The sequence below is a fragment of the Blennius ocellaris genome, assembly GCF_963422515.1.
Source record: "Blennius ocellaris genome assembly, chromosome: 8".
NCBI lineage: Eukaryota > Metazoa > Chordata > Actinopteri > Blenniiformes > Blenniidae > Blennius > Blennius ocellaris.
Window position 1 is genome coordinate 20,422,296 of NC_137657.1, and position 19,535 is coordinate 20,441,830.

Sequence of the window (19,535 nt, forward strand, 5' to 3'; positions counted from 1 at the left end):
TCCAGGAATTTGTATTACTTATGTAATACTTAAGCATAGTTTACACCATTTAATTGTGCTACTTTTGAAATCTTGGGATGCTGCAGAGTATGTCTACAATTTGAATGAATGCAGTTTCAATAGCAATGAATAGCACAAATTATATGTATTTTTATAGACTTTCTTCTTTGTCTACGAATTCTGCTTTGAATGATTGAATTTTTTACAGACAGATAAAAAAATTAATAATCATTACCTATAATGCAATTATATGTAGTTAAAACGTAACAAATGTTTGGATAAGTGTTCAACTTTTGTTATTTACAAGCATATACTTTACAGTAATGGTGTATGATTCAGGGATACTTGTACAAGTATCTTACTTAGGTAAAATTTACAACATGTAAATAACTTTGCTTTTTCCAAAATGACAGAACTGTAATTAAAATAGTTACAACCTAACGCTTTGGCCTGCATTTCTGGACACATAGATATAAGCTACGTTTTATAGATTTCACTATCTGTCTGACATTTGCATTTAATATATTTACTGTATCCAGGTAAACGGGATTCAAATCATTCAAATAACTACGCTGATAACAATTAACCACTGAATTTAGCAGTGTTGTATTCGTAGTTTGCACGTTTATTTAAACAATAGTACTTTTGAGTGTTATTGAGTGTAGTTTAGCAATGGAACAGTAGTTTTACTTGAGTACACACATTTTCAGTATTCTTTGTAGTAACCATGAACCAAGCAGACACAAAGTCTTCATGCACACAGCCACATAATCAATATAAAACGCCTCTCCATTACTTGTCAGAAACTAATCCTGATACATATAAACATACTTTCAGTCACACGCAAGCAGCAGATTAATGTAGACGCAACAGAGAAATCAGGCACAGTGTAAGACAGAGCAATAATCTGGTCAACACATTCCGCAGTCACATTATGTGTCTCCTTGTTGGATCAGTAACTCCAGCACGGACAGTTGCGTGCCTCTTTCACCCTCCTTCACCCACTCAATCTGACGTCTGTTGGAGCGGCAGCACGCACACTCGGCCCCCCCGACAAACAAACCGCACGGAGAGTGCGCGCAGGCAAACACAAACCCAAGCAGCGGATCTTCACTAAAACTCAATAACACCGCACTCGCGACTTTAACTGAAGACTGTCATAGTTATACTCACCGTTTTTTTTTTTTCCCCAACCCTCTTTTATTTATTTCACAGCAGAGGACAATTCATCCTGCGCTCGTCGGAGCGTCACCGGAGCATGCGCCGTGCGCCCCCGGTGCACTTCCTGCAGTGAAGGCAGCGTTTGCCTGAGAAGCATCTGTCCCGCTGTCACGAGAAGCGGTTAGTTCGCACGCGATGTGTAAATCGGTCAAACTGCTCTTATGTGGCTCGGTGTGCGCGCACAGGCTCAAAGGACCGCGCGGGCCGGCCGCGGAAACGCGTGACCGTCACCGCAGAAACAAGGAGAAATGCACTTAATGAACTCCTCTCTTGCGAAATAGTTTGAAATCAACACGCAACTTGTTCAGTTCATGTTGTTCGGCGCGCCGCCGGAGAGAGTTGCGTGTTGTGGTGGGCTTGTTGTTATTGTTGTTGCGCGCGGTCCGCCACAAGATGGCAGGGTTTGCTTTTTTGTTCAAAGCGAGCCAACGGTCCATCACGTTTATGGTAGAAAAGAAAAGAGACCTTTTTTGTGTGTGTAAACTTTCCTCGAATACATTCGCATGGAGCCGTAAAACGTATTTAACTCTTAAAGTAAAGATGACAGACGTTATACAAGATAAACTGTGTCAATAGTTCTGAAATTAGGGGGCAAGGGGGCCAGGGGCCGGATAATTCGGGCTATCTTTTGCAATCGGTCTGATCATGTATTATTTGTCAGCGAAAACAATATTCATGTGAGATTTGCTGAAAGAATACCGCCGACTGAGTGTTATTATTCAGAGTCAAAGGAAGAGTGCTGTCCTCGTGGAGCAAGGTTCACACAATGAATGAAACATGATGATGCATAACATGACAGCATGCCCAAATAACACACAACTGCCACATGTAGGGCACTGGAAAGCCAAATGTACACGATAGAAACTAATAATAATGATTTAGTGAAGGGTGAACGTTAGGGCTGACTGACTGACTGACAGATAGAGGTGGAGATACTGATATTTATCATGTCTTGAGTTGCAGATGAGCAGTTCCTCCACCATGCACTAGTATTATGACATTATATATAATATGAAAATTATTAAATCACATTTTGTACTGTGAACAAATCTAGCTACAAAGCAGGTTATTGCTCTGATGAAAGAAATCTACATAAGAAGAAAGAAAGAAAATATATATTCCGTTCTTTGAATTTTAATCATATTCAATATTTTGTTTCAATTACATTTCAAGGTGGATGGGTTACATGGTGTAAATTGTTATTAGATATTAAATATAAGCACTTGAAAAACATGTTTCACATTTTATTTACTTGCCTGTGTTCCACCAGAAGATGGCAGAGTTGGCTTTTAGTTTTAGGGATGGAAAAGTAGGTCTGGCTATACTGGTAAAGCATAGGCAACCTAGCAGAAGAGAACAAGGGTTGCTAATGATTGTCCAATCATCAGTATCAGTAGGTGATTGTGAATTGTTATTAAACTAATTGACGAGTTACTTAAAAATAGAAGAGTTACTCTTTGGTGACTTCAAACGAAGAATAACTTGTAGGCTTGCTATTAATTTAAAACATTTGTTTTAGTTATTGTATTATTTTAACATTTCAGTTTAAAAATTGTTACTCGCCTTACTGCTAGTCTTACAATGAAGCTTATTAAGAGTCTACACGAAGCGACGTTTTAGTTAATTATAGGTTGGGGGACCAGGAAAGTAAGCTTTTCATTGTACAGTGTAAATGTCCATTTATCTGTGTATATGTCAAATATCTTGTATTTTGAATACATTTAATATCCTGTATCTTGAATCCAATTACGGTTGGATTCTTTATTTTTAGACGATTATGCTGATATGTTCATGTTCGAACTGGCCTGTATATGGAACCTTCAACTGTAAATAAGTTTAATACCGCAGCTCAATATAGACTGTTTTTGTTGTCTGGAGAGTTTTCTAAATGTGAATGGGAAGTTTCTTTTGAGTTTCTTTGCAATACAACTGGAAAGCTCCATCATAACAAGGTAAGAAGTGTTTCCATCTTCGCTGGGAGTAAATCATTAGTGTTGCTGCTCTGCACACACCTACAAATCAGCCCACCCCCTATTTGGGAATGGAATGCGCGAGACACTGTGATTGACAGTCGGGAGGACCAATGGGAAGTGGAGTTCTGTCCTCGCGGCCAATAGTGAATATGCAGTACTTTGAGCTACAACTTTTTATTGAAGCAGGAACCTTCAGCCGTCGAGGCATGCACCTTACCTTTATCCGCGCACAGCGCAGAAAATCATGCTTATAAAGTGCGAAAACATCTGGGATGCTGTGAAGTCTCTTCTCCCCGCTGTCTGGATCACTTTTAGCGTCTGTTCCGTGGCTGTCCGCGGGCAGGAGGGTAAGAAAACCTCTCTTGATCAGATAAGACTGACGCGAACCCGGATTCCCAACATCTTCCCGTCATGTTGCTCACCGGGGCGGCTTGTTTCGAAGTTTCTGCGGACTTAAATACGAGTTTTAATTGTTAGAGACATCCATCTATTCAGTAGAATAATGCACACATGATCTCCTTTTGTTAGAAGTCAGTTCATATCATTTATAACGTCGTTATTATCACACTTTGCTACGAAGTATGAATGTTTACTGTATTTTACATCTATTACCACAAGGCATTCACTATGCACATAGCTTGTCGTTTTATGTTTTTCTTATCTTAGAGCATATCACTGTCATGGCACGGTGTCTAATGTCTAAATTGTGTATAAAAATGTAGTATTTGGAGGTGAAGTAGGTACAAAGGTCGCACATGTGATGTCATGGTAGCATTCTTTACATACTCTCTAGTTTGTGCATGTTTACCTACTGATCCCAGCTATCAGCCACCTTTCCCACATACTTCTTCTTTTTTTCTTTCTTTTCTTTTTTTTTTTTTATTCAACTCAGTGGTCAAGCTTAGTATGAATCACAGTGACCGTCTGTACACCCACACAAACAAGTAATTACTCTGCAGACGATGACTCCCGCTGGCCAGCCATACCACAAATCTTCATTGTTGTTTTTGCCTGTCTCAGTGGTTTTGGCTTTTCGTCAACAGGACGGTGCCTAAGCCTGGAGTAAATTATTGATTCTGAATCACTTTCTCAACTTGGCAGCGATACTCGGTTTTCCCTGAGGTGGGGCCCGCGGTGTCAGGGGAAAACGTTTCCGCAAACGTGCAACAACACAGGGACAGACACCCGGGACTGGATAAGGCGAAGTAGTGACAGGTAGCACAGGTGAACATCCTGTCTGCCGGTGCAGACCTGTAAGGACCTGCCGGCAAAGCCGCCAGTGGGAAAACAATGTTGCTGGCATGCTAGCGATTGACTGTCTGCAATCCTGCCACCAAGTCTGATTTGAGTTCTTTGTAATTAAATCCCTTCCCTTTAACCAGGCAGGACGGGCTGAGGAGCAGATATCCCTTTCAGTAAGAAACTGACAGACCGAAGAAGCCGGTAAACAGACTGTAGGTGAAAGAGTTGAGTGAGCAGGGGACAATAACCGGGCCACCCACAACTTCCCCGGTGTGGCTGCCTCTGTGGCCTCCCACCGGAAAGTGACAGATCCACAGTCTGCTTCCTGCTGTTACAGTATGTCACTGTGGTATTTCCAGGGAATCCTTTGGGGACTCGAGGAGGGGCAAAGACATTCAAAGTGTTGCGATAAGAGGAGCTGAAGAGGTGTTGGGGAGAAGGCTGGCGGGATGCAGGATGTGTGACACAGGGTGAGACCAAGGTCATCCTGTAGTTTTCCCCCCCCCAACAAATTTCCAGGAGCCCTTATATGGAAGACAGGGACAGGCACAGTGTTTTGGTTCAGACTCACCCTGCTGCCTTCCTCAGGTTTTGACCATTCTAGGAACACGTCATGTCTCAACATTTTTGGGGGTAGGGTTAGAGCAAGCCGCCCACACGGCACTAATCGACATGTGGTCACTGTAAGAATTGACTCATTGGAGTTTTTCATTCTGGCGGCGATGTTCAACGATATAAATATTTGCGTTTTCCTCTCCAGTTCAAGTGTTAGTCATGGCAACCCCAGGTCAAAGGAAGTAATAAATCAACACCAACGAACCATTCAAAGAAACATAATTCATATGAAAAGACAACAACGCTCTGATTCATCCGGGTTCGTCCTCGGGTTTTATGATTGTAGAGAGCCGTGTCATCTCATAGTATTTTGAGAAGAGTATGGACACGCTCTGGTCTGTTTTGCATGTTCAAATTACTTTTATTACTCATCTGAAACGCTTCGTTGAAAGAAAAAAAAAATCTGAACTATTCTGTGTATTTTCTTTGCTTGAGAAGGCGTAGCACACACACAACAGACTGTATAGCTGAAATAACTGGACTTGTCTCATCGTCAGCGTTTCTGAGCAGTCTGAAAGTGTTACCGATATTAAACCATTCACAAACACATTCACACACATGCTCACACGCCAATGTAGATAGTTTCCGTGTAAGGTTCAAACAACCGATCCTGTATTTGGAGGACAAACCACTACCTGAGCTGCAGCTTTTCCACATATTCAGTCATTAAACATTTGAATAAACTGCAACTAAAAGCTGCTAATTTACAAAGAAAGCACTGGGAGCATCCAAATAATCTAAAAAATAATAATTATTGGCCGTAGTCTTTGCGTGTTTCAAGGAAAGTTATTCGCTGCCATAAAAGTCTAAAGAACAGGAAGTAAAGGCGTCATTAAAGAGCTTGATGTAAGATTTATCTAAACACCTTTTTGTCTCCTCTTTTATTTTTCTTGTGTCATGAATCAGGCAATGGCTGTGGACATACAGTGCTGGGAGTGGAGTCTGGCACTATAGCCTCCCAGAACTACCCCGGCACCTACCCCAGTAACACCTGGTGTCGGTGGAGGCTTCGTGTGCCAGAGGGGCGGAGGCTGGTGCTGCTCTTCGGCGATTTTGATGTCGAGAGCAGCCCCGGCTGCAGCAACGGCTCCTTGGTGATCACAGATAAAAATGGAGAACCCAGGCTGGGTGAGTTCCGTCCTGCGGGCACTTTCTCCTCCTTGCTCGCATTTCTGATCGTCTCCGGCGGTCGTTCCTCCAGCCGCCGCTGTAGTATCCACGCAGGGCATGCCATTCGATTGACACACTGGCAGAAAAAGGGCGAACCCGGTTTCGTAACAAGACGTCTGTACGACCTGCATGGAAGCTTTGTAAATTCACGTCTTGAGGGCACGAAAAACTTGACAGCACACCAAAAGGAGAGTTGAGTCAGGAGAGAGGAGATATTCAGCTGGTGTTTGAAATGAGATTCCTGCGGGACCGGCTCACAATTGTTTTTCGTCGCCTCCGCCTTTGCGCGCAGACTTTCTGCATCATGACGCGCGTTGCTCTGCTCGCCATCAAGCAGTCAAGAACCTGTGATGTCAGCGCCAACTCAGAGCGATATTTTTTTTCTCAGATCTTAAAAATTAGGGTGTTGATGTTTCTGTTGGTTTTTGTTCTCACTCTCAGGTCCGGTGTGCAGGAAACTTGATGCAACACAAACAAATGTGACGTTCATGAACAATGAAGTGACGGTAACGTTCCGGTCGGGCCCACACCGGTCCGGACGGGGGTTTCTGCTCTCCTATGCCACAGAGCAATATCCAGGTATGGCTGGGAACACTTTCTGCTTGACTGATCATTTTATTAAAGACGTTTGCAGCTTCAGTAAGTGTGTGAGGGCAGTGATGTACCAACTTCTGAAGTTAATAATAATAAGTTAAGTTAATAATGCGAACAGATTTATTTCATTAAGATAAGGGATACTCAGTTCTCTCACTTTAAATGCAAACAGTTAATCTTAAGTTACAAAGTAACATGACATTTGCATTAACTCAGCCCCACCACTGATTAACTCCTACATTTTAATCTGATTTAACTGTCTGAAAGCACCAAACAGTCATTTCAAAGTACTTTTAACAGAGAAAGTTTGATGCAGGTTGGTTTAATTTAAATTGAGAAAAAAGGGCATGAAACGTGTGAAACGTAAACAATAAATGGAAGACGGGAATATCAAAAAGCTAAACTTGGTGATTATGAGAATTGAGAGAAAGCATAGTGGATTCCACGTAACTTCAAAAACTTAAAAGATAAACTGTCATAATGACAACAATTGGGTTAAACTAATGGTAAAACCAGATAAAATTAAGTGATAACAAAAAGAAAACGGATGAAAACCATAGTAAACATGTTCAGAAGGAAAAATACAAAATAGCTCATAAGACAAGATGAGTATTTTTAAAACATTAAAACATTAAAAGACTAACTTCTCTCAGGCTGAATCATCAAGTTTTCTTTCAAATGTTTCTTTTAAACAATTTAGCATGACCTGAAATGCACTACGAACTGGATAAATGTAGAAGTTGAAACATGTCAGTCGGTACAACTCGGCTCAGACCTTCATACATTATGGATGTTGAACAAAAGGCTCTCCTTTGATTGGGTTTCAGCTGCATTCCTGTATCGTGAAGTACCACTATAATGTTGTGACTGTTGCCGCGTGTGAAGAGCAGCGATCTCAGCATTGCAAAGGCCCGCTTTGCAGCGTGTCCATGTTTACCAGTTCACGCCGTAGAGTTTTAACCCCAGCGTCTGTGAGGATATTGAATTTGGTGGGCGCTTGTATGCGTGTGTTTGTGTGCGACCGTATGAGTCACTGCTTATTGGCATTCATCCTCCATCTTCCTGTTTTCCGAGAAAAAAGAGTCAGACTTCTCTCAGGCTGAATGAAGTGAGGCCTCGGGCTTCAGTCTGTCACTTGGACAGACTTGCCAAACCCCTTCCTCCTCCTCCTCTTCATTAGCCTATTAGCGACTACAAACTCACTGTTGTCCCATGTTTGTTCCCATCAGGCTGCTCAGTCCAATGATCATGTTTTCGTGCTCACATATTGGGTCTGTAACTCTTTCCATCGCCGCTGCAGACTTAGATGTGCACAGACATAAATAAATGTTCAGACGCTTGCCTCCCATTTCAGATTTCTTCTCAGAGTAATACTACATCGAGGATGGTTTCTGTGAAGATCTAATGACCCGCGCAGACGTGTTTACTATGAATACCAGCCTATACTTAGAGACAGCTCTCGTCTGTGTGTGAGGTCATCCGTACTGTACACCGTCATAATTTCCTGTTTTCTGCCGAGTTGTTTATGAAATCCGCCGGTGTCTGGAGCTAAGCTCATGTTCAGACATACAAACCACTGTCTGTTCACGTTGAGCGCCGGCTGCACTCGTGAACTGTGACAAGAGTCGCCGTAACAAAGGGCTTAGTCACATCAACAGTGGCGACCGCTCGTCCCCCAATATAGCGCACTTGGAGCTGGACTGTAGTCCCAACACACACAATCTGCATTTCTGTATTCGAGTGAACGGTGGGAACCGTTACATAAGCCCCAGGCACACTGTCCCACAGAACAGAACAAAAAAGTGACAAAGTTCACCCACACACACTTTTAAGTCGTTAACCCTCTGTTGTGTTTTTTTGTTTTTTTTTCCAGATCTTATTTCTTGTTTACGACGAGGATCTCATTATAACGTGCAGTATTTGAGGTAAGCGTCTGACGTCCACGTCTGCCTCGTCGTGGCTGCGAGTGTTCCTCACGTGTTTTTGCTGCTGCTTCTCAGCGTGTCCTGCCCTGCTGGATGTAGGAATGTCACAGGCGACATTTGGGGGAACTCTGAATACGGTTACAGAGATGTAAGCATGCCAATTGTTTTGTTTTGGGGTTTGTTTGTTTTTTTCACGAGTTCAGAAATTTTTTTTTTTGTCTTTCTTGCTGAAAGTGCCTCCACCTTTCTTCTCTGCTGCAGACCTCAGTCCTGTGCAAGTCTGCAGTACATGCTGGAGCCACGTCTGACAGTCTGGGAGGTCGCATCGCTGTGAATCGTGGGAAAAGTCTTACTCTCTACGAATCCACCTTCGCTAATGGAATCCTGTCTAAAACGTATGTTTGTTTGTTTTGTTTTTTTTAATGATTATGTTAACAATTTGAAATGTGTGAAAAAATCTAGTTTGTCCAAAGTATTTTAAGGGAGTTTTTTTTGTCTTAATTTACAAGTACTAACCTTTCAGCTTGCTTTCTTTCGACAGAGGATCTTTATCAGAGAAGAAGCTGCTGTTCAGCCAAGGTACGAGCCGCATGTGGCATCCGTGTCTGCGCACAGTAAACCGACTTTCAAAAAAAAAAAATCACATGATTCAGCACTTTCCTGAAAACACACTGTACAGTTTTAAAATTTGAGATATTCCTTATGTTTAGTGGAGGAATTCTTCACAGAAAACACGGCTGTGTGGGTTTCAATATCCTGATCAAGGGCCTTTCCTCTGGTCCCCGAACAGAATGTAAAAACACCCTGACGGTGTCGGGTTTAAATGCCTCCTCTTTCTGGGAGAAGAACAGTCCGGAGCACAGAATGTTCTGGACCCCGGGAAGCATGGATCGAAGCCACGAGTCCCTTCTCTGGGCGGCAGACGGCAAAGATCCCAGCCCGTGGGTGGAGATGGAGCTGAGCGACAGAAGCACCATCACCGGTACATAATATCAAGTTTGAATTGTCATTTGTAATGCGAATGAGTAAAAAAACACGTAACTTCGTCACAGCTGCAGTTCTAAAAAGAAAACAACTTGCTTTCTTTTCTTCCCCCCCCCCTCTCTCTCAGGAGTATTAACAATGGGATCAAATGAGTACTACATAAAAACCTACGTTCTTCTTTTTAGCAAGGACAGAAAGAACTGGAGGCTTTACAAAGGTGCTCCAAGCAAAGAGAAGAAGGTGGGTGTGGCACCGCATGCTTTTACATTCACTTGTTAACGTGACGACCTTATATGGCCACTGTGGTTTTTCGGTGAAGCTGTGCTGAGGGAGACATGACCACAGTTCCTGTGTTACACTCAGGTGTTTGAGGCCTACAGCGATGGCCACCTCAGGGTGCTCAACAGTCTGTTTCCTCCCGTGGTGGCTCGCTTTGTTCGGCTGCAGCCACTCAGCTGGAACGCGAGGGCCTCGGCCCAGATCCAAGTTCTCGGCTGTCAAGTTGCAAAGGTCACACCGAGGTCACGCTCATCCGGAGGTGAGTGAGAAAAATGGCAAAATGAAGACGGTCATCGCTTGATCGCCCGTCTGAATACTGCAAATGTGACTTTTTGCTGGTCAGAGTCTCCGGCCATCAAAGTCAACACGGGCACATCGCGACCAGGCCCATCTACAGCCTCCACGGAGGGTCCAGTGTTGGTGGAAACAACACCAAGTATGTATCGCCATCTGATTTCACGAGTCTGTTTCGGGGGGGGGTACAGTTTCACAGTAGCCAAAACTGTGTGTACGTTGCAATAAACTGCATTCCTTCCTCACATTTGTGAAACTGTTTAGTTACTCGGACACTGACACTGTTGCAGGTTCCAGTCAGCCGGTGATGGTGGCAGTGGGCGTGGTCTTGGGGCTGATCATGTGCGGGAGCTGCTTGTTGGCTGGAGTCTGGTGGAGGCGGAGGTACTGTCCATTAATGCCACTGAAGATCGATATGGACACTGAACTGTAACACGCAGAGGGCCACCAATACACAATGCATGCAATACATTCATACACTGAAACTAGCAAAATGTGTCACGTCTTGTTTTAGTCTTTTCAAGTTTAGCTTATAAGTTATGACATTCACGAATACAGTAGCCGAGAAAATTATATTTCATAATAAGTAAATCTTCCTTAAGTTTAAAAAAAAAAAATGACAAAAGTATTGACTCGTCAGCTTTTCTTTTTTTTTTTTTTTTTTTTTAAATGAACATGTATTGTATTTGGTCAATGGCTTATAATAATGCAAGGTTGCAATACATAGTATTCATACATCCATTTTTTTTTTTTTTTTAATTCAGGAAAAAAGATTCCCAGCTGAAGTACTCCTTGCCCACAAGTAAGTCACGTTACTTTAGTTTCTGACTCCAATGTCAATCTCACGTGGTCAAAGAACAGACATATATTATGTGTGTTTTTGTCTCAAATAGATTGTCAGAGTTTCAAAGCAAAGACTCCTCCCTGCTCACAATCAGAGCTGATCTCCTATCCTCTGGAGCGAAATGTCCACGATGCCCTGCCGAGCCCCCTTCTCAATGGTAAGAGTGCCCGGATATTTATTTTTCAAACACAGATCACAACTGAAGCTCTGATTACCATCACTTTTCCCCTCAAACATCCCCCCCTCCCCAAAGACTTTACCGCTCAACCAGTCTGTGGCTCAGTGGTCAGTTTGAGCAGCTCATGCCCGGCCTGACAGGCAAACACTTCTCTCCGCAGGCTGTCCATTCTTCCCCCCCGGCTCAGCCCATCACCCAGTCACAGTATAAACATTCCTTTCTTTGGTCCACGGAGCCTCTCTGAAAGAGTCCCTTTAATTGGAGCTCGATAAAGGGCGCTGGGCCTACATCCCCCCCCCACCACCACCACCACCACCAGTCCCATCTCTGCCTCCAACCCCCCCCCCCCCCTTCTGACGAGGGGGCCCTTCGCTGAGAGGTCTAGTGGTAAACAGGACAGAGGGTCAATGCTAAGACAATCAAAGCCCTCACTAAAGCCCGTCTAATTAAAATAGCTCGGGGTTTGAGGTTCCCTGTGGGATCTTGAGGAAGGTCTGGGCCTCCCACACCACAGCCTCGGTTTGAACAGTGAGCAGAGCCCGAGTTGCACTTTAAGCCTCCTTAAACTGAGCGGAGAGGGAGACATTGTTGGTAGCCAGACAGCTCACACAGTGTCCATTAAAAACAAAAACCAGAAAAACACATTCCCAGACGTTTCTGCATGAGACACAAATGAGTATGATTTTTTTTTTTTCCCCCTCTGGCCAAAAAATATGCAAATATGCTATTGGAGGTACTTTTCCCAACTATCATTGTTAGAAATTAATGGTGATGCACTGCTTTGTTCCAATAACAAACTTTTTATATATATATATGTATATATGTATATCCACAGCGAAATACATTTTCTCTTAATTATTTTGAGGAAACTCAAACAGGAGATGTGCAAATTGGCATAAAGCTGCAGCTCAAATAACGTTTTAAATTCAAAATTATTACAGCCCTCGCTTTAAATGGATATAAACGGTTCATGTCTTCAAAAAGTAAACCAGTGATTCACTTTTTTCCATTTACCAGAGTTAAAAATTAGAAGACAAAGTCGTCTGATGAAAATCGTTAACTGTCAGCTTTAGGTGTCATTTGATGATCCTTACTGACAAATTCATTTTGAAACCTCAACTGGTATGAACTGCTCTACATGGCTGCCCGAGGACATAAAACTGGAGTTAATTGATGGCTACAAAGCTCCAGAAGCGTATAAAAAGATATCAAAGTGTTTCCAGCTTGCCAGTTCAATAGTCTGCCGTGTAATTAGGAAATGGCAGCTGCAAGGAAGTGTAAAAGTCAAGAAAAGATCAAGAAGAAAACTATGGTGTGGAAACACTCATAAGACTGTACGGACTCCTAAACAGACTCAGCTGATGTGTGTGTGTGTGTGTGTGTGTGTGTGTGTGTGTGTGTGTGTGTGTGTGTGTGTGTGTGTGTGTGTGTGTGTGTGTGTGTGTGTGTGTGTGTGTGTGTGTGAGCCTGTCTGCATTCAGCCAATATTATTAAAAGATTCAGAGTCACATTTTTTACCCTAATTATATGTTTAGATCCTATTTCGTTTTATATTTATTTGAATTAGTCATCAGGCCATCAATTAAAAATTCAGGTCACACACCTAAACCGTTTAATCACGTTAGATTGTTTGATACCTCATGGCCTGCCTGGTTTAGCCAGACAAGCGGATTTAAAAAAATAAATAAAAATCGCAACCTGAATATAACGGGAAAGTCATTTTCTTTGGTCATGTAGACCAACATTTTTCATATTTTAGTTGGGTTTTTTTTTTAACTTACCGGTAAATGTTTTGCACCTTTTTGGTTTTATACATAATTTAAGATTCATGATCATCCAAAATAGGGTATTTGCCAATATTTCATGAATTCACATTTCTTTAAACTGAAACCACTGTAATTAATCACATTTAGAAACATTTCAAATGTGTTAGTTTGTTACGAGTGTTGGGGAAGGGGGTGGGGGGATCCTCCAAACCACTTTATCCAGTTCAGGGTCATGATGCGATGGAACCGATCCCAGCTGACAATGGGTGCAGGCAGGATACACACTGGACAGGGCACCGGTGCGACATAAAAACAAAAAAAACCAGATGGTTTAGCACGAAATTATTTTCATTTTCCTCTCTTCTGAAAAGTGGACATCAGGCTTCTACAAACGCATATATGAATCAGCAAACAAATGAGAAGGAGGGAGTTACACACCCTCAAGTCGTCTTCAATATTATTATCATTTAGCTCCAAAGACGCGGCATAAATATCACAAGGTCCAGCGATCACCGGTCGACCCCAGGCGGAGTCCCCGGCGCTCTCTGCTGCTCTCCCTCCTCCTGAAGGTTTGAGACGTCCCACAATCAGTCGCTGACGCTGAGCAGCTGTCACTCGGGTTCCGCCGCCGCACCAATCAGCTGTCTGGTCCTCTCAAGGTGTCTCTGCAGTAGCTGACGTTTGGGTCCGCCCACAGCAACCTGTCAAATCTCCTCACACGGCCGAGGACGTTCAACGCGAGGGGAGGGGAGCGACACTGCTCAGGGCAGCGGCGGTACTATTAACGCAGAAAGCCTTGGACTCGACCCAAACCCATAGCTTTCTTACTAGAAGGCACTAACCACCACACTACTGGACGGTCCAGAACTATTTGAGTGACACCCTTTGGTCTGAGGTGCACTTGTCTGTTCATTTTAATCTGATGTTGGGTTGATAAGGCTCCAGAAACACTGCTGAAGTAGTGCTACAGAAAATGTTACTGTTAAGTCGCCACAAGAAATTGGAAAAAGCAAAAAGGGGAAAAAAGAAATGTAAAAAAATAATATAATTCATGAATCTGATGAGCTGAATCTCAAAATTAATAAAATTTAAAAAAAAAACAGTAATTTAATTGATTTTCCCCTTTTCCAGACTACGCTGAGCCGGCTCTGACGGCGATCAGACAGAAGGTGGGGTCCACATTCAGACCGTCCCTAAACAAGGCCTACACCACTGCCTTCACGTGCAGCCACTACGACACTCCCGGCGGTGTGCCGGAGTACGCCGAGCCTCTCCCTCCGGAGCCCGAGTACGCCACCCCGTTCAGCGAGCAGCCGTCCGACGGCAAGCCGGCGGCCCTGGCGGGGATCGCCCACGGAGGCAAGCGGCATTGCTGTCCCGCCGCGGCGCCTCCCGCGTCGGGCCACAGCCAGTACGACTGCCCTTCACACCGCATGCTCTTCAACGGCTACTGCACTCCGGTGCTACGCGCCAACGGCCCCAGACCGGTCAGCGCGGTTTACGCCGAGCCCAAGTCACGTGACTGTTTACTACAGAAGCACACGTACGAAGAGCCTTTGTGAGCGCTTGCAGGTTTTGGACACGTGCAGAGAGGAAAAAGGCTCTTTTGAGACACCGGGGGGGGGGGGGGGGGGGGACACAAGCTGTGATCTCAAGAGGACACTGAGCTGGGCCGGGCTGTCCCAGAGTGCACTAATGCTGATCACCCAAATGGGAGCGAGGCTACTTTGAACTACCACACGTCAGAGAGGGTTCACACAATGACCCGAGAGCCATATGGACACAAAACTTTCCTCGCAGGAAGTCCATTAGGGGAACAAGGTTTCCTTTCTCATGATGCACACAAGAAAAGAGGAGTCTGGCCGTGTCTCACAAGATACTGTTTATTGATAGAAATCACACACTGCACTTTCCAGAAACACAAGAGATGTGACGTCTCCGTCGATATCACCGGCTGAAGAAAACATGAATTATCCTCACGAAAACATTTTTACTCACAATTGTATGATTTCTAACATTTTCATGAAAAGAATTAAGAAGCACTGAAAAGGAAACACTTGCAACAGTGGTCTGGAGTGTTGCTATGATTCTATATAACCACTAGGTGGCTCCCGTGACCACCAGATACCATGGATCATCTGCTGGTTCCCGTTCTCAAGATTCCTATGAAGCGTTTTTGGAATAGGTGCAGTGGGATTACAATGAACCACGTGTTTTGGCTGAAGGACAACAGAGACACGACGGGGCAGGATGCTTTCAGTCTCACAAACACGCCAAAGCTGAAGAAATTCAGTAAATCACAAATCCTTGATCTTATCCAAACATTTCCAGCATGTCGCCTTCATGTTATATGTTGAACTGCTGTTCTTTTTTATTTGAACATTAATTGCCCAGATATTTCACTGGATCTTTTTTTTTTTTTTTACATGGAAAACATTGTTTATGAATTGATCAAGTTACTAAATTATTAATTGAATTCATGACATTGCTGTTCTCATTTATCATTGTAATGGAACCCTAAAGAGATGTATATTTAATATAGAAATTTTTACTTTTTTTTCCCCCGTTGGAAGGCATTTTGTATAAGAAAGGGTCAGCTGCCAGGTTTATTCAGTAGGAAAAGGTTACTGAAGCTTTGACACACTTTGTGTCGTCACGGCAGGGCAAAGGGGAATAACTTTTTCCACTGCGGAATAAGGCACAATAAAAAACCATATTGACAAAAAATACCAGCTGGCTTGACGTGTGATTGGAACAAGTGCTTATGCTGTGTTGCGTTACAACAGGCGTGGAGGAAGAGCTTCCAAAAATATCTTAAAATATTTACAACGCTCATTTGCCTCGTGCAAGTTGTGTAAACTCGTCGTACTTTGCTTGAGATCTAATAAAGAAATGATTGCTGGATTGGGAAGAGACCTCGTATTTACGGAATTATTTAGAAGTATCGACATTTGTAACTCGTGCAATATCTTGCATATACACAAAATGTTAAGCGAATGTACAACTCAAATAAAACAGGAATTGTGCACAACAAGAAGCCAACTCAAGCATTCCATAGAGACAAGGAGAATATGTAAAGTACCCCAGACGTTCCCACTGCGATATGAAGTGTGAGCCACTCCACCGCGGTGCAGCCCAGTACCTCCACAGTGAGTTACTGTGTGAAAATTGTTGGCAACGCGTGTATTATGTCTTCTAATCAGTCGCTAGTTGCCGCAGGCAAGAAAAATAAAGCGCTTCAAGCTCGGACACGTAGTGGAGAAACATCTGCGCAGACTGGATCTCGGGAAGTTCCAGAGAAATATTTCACAAACGTAAAATGACACTCGCTCGTGTGTCCTGTGGCGACGACGGGCACACGTCTTTGTACAAACGTTCAACCGAACCCTAAAGTGTGGAGTGCACATCGATCAAGCCACTTTCAAAATAGAAAAACGGCAACTTTTTTTTTGCACAACTAACTGGGCGTTTTCTTTAAATTATTCACCGTCACTCAGCGTTTTCCCAGACCCTCTGAACTCTTTCCTCGGCTCCGCATCTTCCCCCTCTTCCTCCTCATGGGAGTAGTGCACCAGACTTTGGTGTCTGTTCCTGGACGGAGCGTCTTTAAAGCGCTGCCCGCAGTCCTCGCATGCATACAGGAGCCCCTCTGGCGCTCGAGACTGCGATTTGTGCTCGTTTCCACCGAGCGGCGCGGCGCCCGAACGAGCCTCGAGCGGCCCTGGAGGATTGTGGGCGTTGGGAGCTGCGCGTGAGCCGCTGTCGGTGTTGACGAGTGCGGCGCCGGTCGTCGGCGAAGTTCTCGGGCGACCGGGCTGACCGCCGCGACCCGCTGGCTCCCGGTAAGCGGCGGCGGCAGCCTCGTGAGCGAGCCCGTGGACCGTGCGGTAGTGGAAGCGGATCCCGGAGCGATTGGAAAAGCCCTTGTCGCACAGGCTGCAGACGAAGGGCCTCTCTCCTGTGTGGATGCGGATGTGGATCTTGAGCGCTCCCGACTGAGTGAAACACTTACCGCACTGGCCGCAGCGGTAGGGCTTCTCGCCCGTGTGGGTCCTCTGGTGGGCCCGGACCCCCGCCAGGTGCGGAAACCCCCTGCCGCAGAAGCCACAGGAGTACGGCCTTTCGCCAGTGTGGATACGCCTGTGGATCTTCAGCGCCCCCGACTGGCTGAAGCTCTTCCCGCAGTCGGAGCAGGTGTACGGCCGAGCGCCCGTGTGCACGTTGAGGTGGATGCGGAGGTTGCTGTGGGAGTTGAAGGCCCGGCCGCACTCCGTGCAGAGGAAGCCGGGCGGCTTTTGAGCGTGTTCCGAGCGCTGGTGCTGCAGCAACTGGGACGGCCTGGGAAAAGAGGCGGGGCAGTGCATGCAGGGGTGCAGCGGCAGCAGCGAGGGAGCCGCCCTGCTCCTGTCCTCTGGCTGCGGCGGCTGCCGGTGCTCGTGGGGGCACACTTGAGGACAGGGGCGCTGGCAGCACAGCGACGGGAAAGGACCCGCCAGCTGTGAGGAGTGCGAGGGGGCAAACTGAGGGCAGGGCAAACACGACGTCAGGGGGCAGTGGTGGTGGTGGAAGTGATGGTGGGCGTGCGTGTGGGAAAACGGGGAGTCGGCGCCGTCCCGTTGGGTCAGGATCTGGGAGCAGGCGTGGAGGCCGCGGTGGCAACACAGGCAGGGAAACACAGGGACGTTGGACAAGGTGCCCGGAGACGCTCGAGAAGCCGGCGTTTCAGAGTTTGGATTTTTGTTCTGCCCTCTCCTGTCTCCGCTGTCGCTCTGCGGTCGGTGGGACGGCCTTGCGTCGGCCTCGGATGTGGAACTGTGGACCGTGGTGTCTGATAAGCACCCGTCCGGGCCGACAGCAGGGTTCCTGCTAAGATCTTTGGGTTGGCACATTGTGTTCGAGTGTGCCGCTGAAGACACGGACGGCCTGGGTGTTAATGTTGTAAAAGTTGGAGGAGAGCTGGAGTATGGGCAGCCGGGGCAGGTGCAATAGTGATGCACATCTACGTCAGAAAAACAAACAGAATTGGGTTTTGAGGAAGTCAAACACAAGGATCGTTCAGTTTATCGAGACATTCATCGACACAAGTGTCTTAAAAGTGTTTTAGCACATGCCCAGGAATTCTAGGTTTAAAGGGGTGCCTATATTCTTTAGTAGAACAATTCTCCACTTTACTACTACATCTAGATATTTTACATGAGGATCCAAAAACAAAAAAGCAACACAAAATATTAGTTTGTCAAGGAGAAGACCAATGCAGTCCATGTCAGGATGCAGCAAAACAATGATTAAATAAAAGGAAAAGGAAAGACAGTGAAACTTCTACATTCTTTAGATTACTTATAAATACACATTTCAAAAGGTTTTGTTGCTTTATTGTTTTGGATTTTAGCTTATATGCCATTACGATTCAAATTCTGTCTTTCTAAATATTAAAACATTTGAGGAAATCCATTATTTAACCAAAGGCCACGATCACACACAAATACAACATTTTTTTAATGCTTTAAACTTTTTTGATGCTATAACTGTAGGAGTACACAGTTTTGGATAGAATGTATTTTATTTTTTTAATTATGAAACACTATTCCAATAAAGTACGACATAATATCTGAAACACAGCATTGAAATGAGCCTGATCCCTTCTCCTGGTTGCTCAGGGGCAGCCGGTGGGAGTGGTTCTCACTTGTGCACACTTGGATTGGTGGATTCCTACTCATCCTGAGGCACCTGGATGCACAAATTAAATCAGTGTGGACTGACCTTGTCTCCTGTCTCTGGCCTCTCCCTTCTTCTGTGGAGCCCTGGTCTGGACCGGCCTGCCTACTGGGGTCTCCGTCTTCTCCTGTGCATGTCGAAGTGGCTGCAGAGGTTCAAGTGAAGCAGCCTTGAAGGCCAAAGTAGCAGCAGCTCCTCCTCCTCCTCCACCTCCTCCTCCAGGCACACCCCACGCTGCGTTCAACACATCTGGCTGGTTTTTGAAGGAGTTTCCAGATGTGATCAGGTCTCCAATGAACTGGTGCATGTCCATCCAGGAGCACTGGGCTTGCTGCAAGAGGGAAGAGCACAGCAATGTTCCTAAAAACCACCACTCTTAACAACAACAACAACAACAACAAAAAATGAGCGGTAAGATTACGTTTCAGCAAAGCCAGGAAAAAGTATCTTACAATATCAGCACTCCTGTCTTTGTCCATAAGTCCAAATAGACGGAGCGGCTGGAGTAGAAAAGACGGGTTGTTGTTTTGTTTTTTGTCAATGCTCGAACTCCGGGTCACGGCAGCGACGTGAAAACATGGAACACAACAAATAAATGCAAAAGATTGTCTTTACGCCATCGCAACTCCACTTTGTGCTCCTCCATGAAGCCAACCTACATCCTGTCAATACACGGTTCACTTCCGGGTCTGTGACGCATGAGACGGGAGTTGTCGTCTGTTTTTTTCTTTTTTT

The 19,535-nt window shown here is 44.9% G+C and overlaps 2 protein-coding genes across 2 annotated transcripts; one reads left to right on the forward strand and one right to left on the reverse strand.

Moving 5' to 3' along the window:
• Positions 1–3,389: 3,389 nt before the first annotated feature.
• Positions 3,390–14,685, forward strand: LOC308133858 (discoidin, CUB and LCCL domain-containing protein 1). The gene is made up of 15 exons (XM_080501382.1): positions 3,390–3,541; positions 5,958–6,179; positions 6,663–6,800; positions 8,689–8,740; positions 8,816–8,888; positions 9,002–9,135; positions 9,282–9,319; positions 9,531–9,722; positions 9,852–9,964; positions 10,088–10,262; positions 10,347–10,439; positions 10,588–10,681; positions 11,062–11,099; positions 11,191–11,298; positions 14,217–14,685. The coding sequence occupies exons 1-15, from the start codon at positions 3,439–3,441 to the stop codon at positions 14,645–14,647; spliced, it is 2,004 nt and encodes a 667-aa protein (XP_080357508.1). The 5' UTR covers positions 3,390–3,438; the 3' UTR covers positions 14,648–14,685.
• A 1,847-nt stretch (positions 14,686–16,532) lies between these two features.
• LOC308133239 (uncharacterized protein) lies at positions 16,533–19,417 on the reverse strand. The gene is made up of 3 exons (XM_080500540.1): positions 19,253–19,417; positions 18,846–19,131; positions 16,533–18,084 (listed from the first exon to the last, which is right to left on the reverse strand). Exons 1-3 carry the CDS (start codon positions 19,277–19,279, stop codon positions 16,565–16,567), a joined length of 1,833 nt encoding a protein of 610 aa, XP_080356666.1. The 5' UTR covers positions 19,280–19,417; the 3' UTR covers positions 16,533–16,564.
• Between the last annotated feature and the right edge of the window lie 118 nt (positions 19,418–19,535).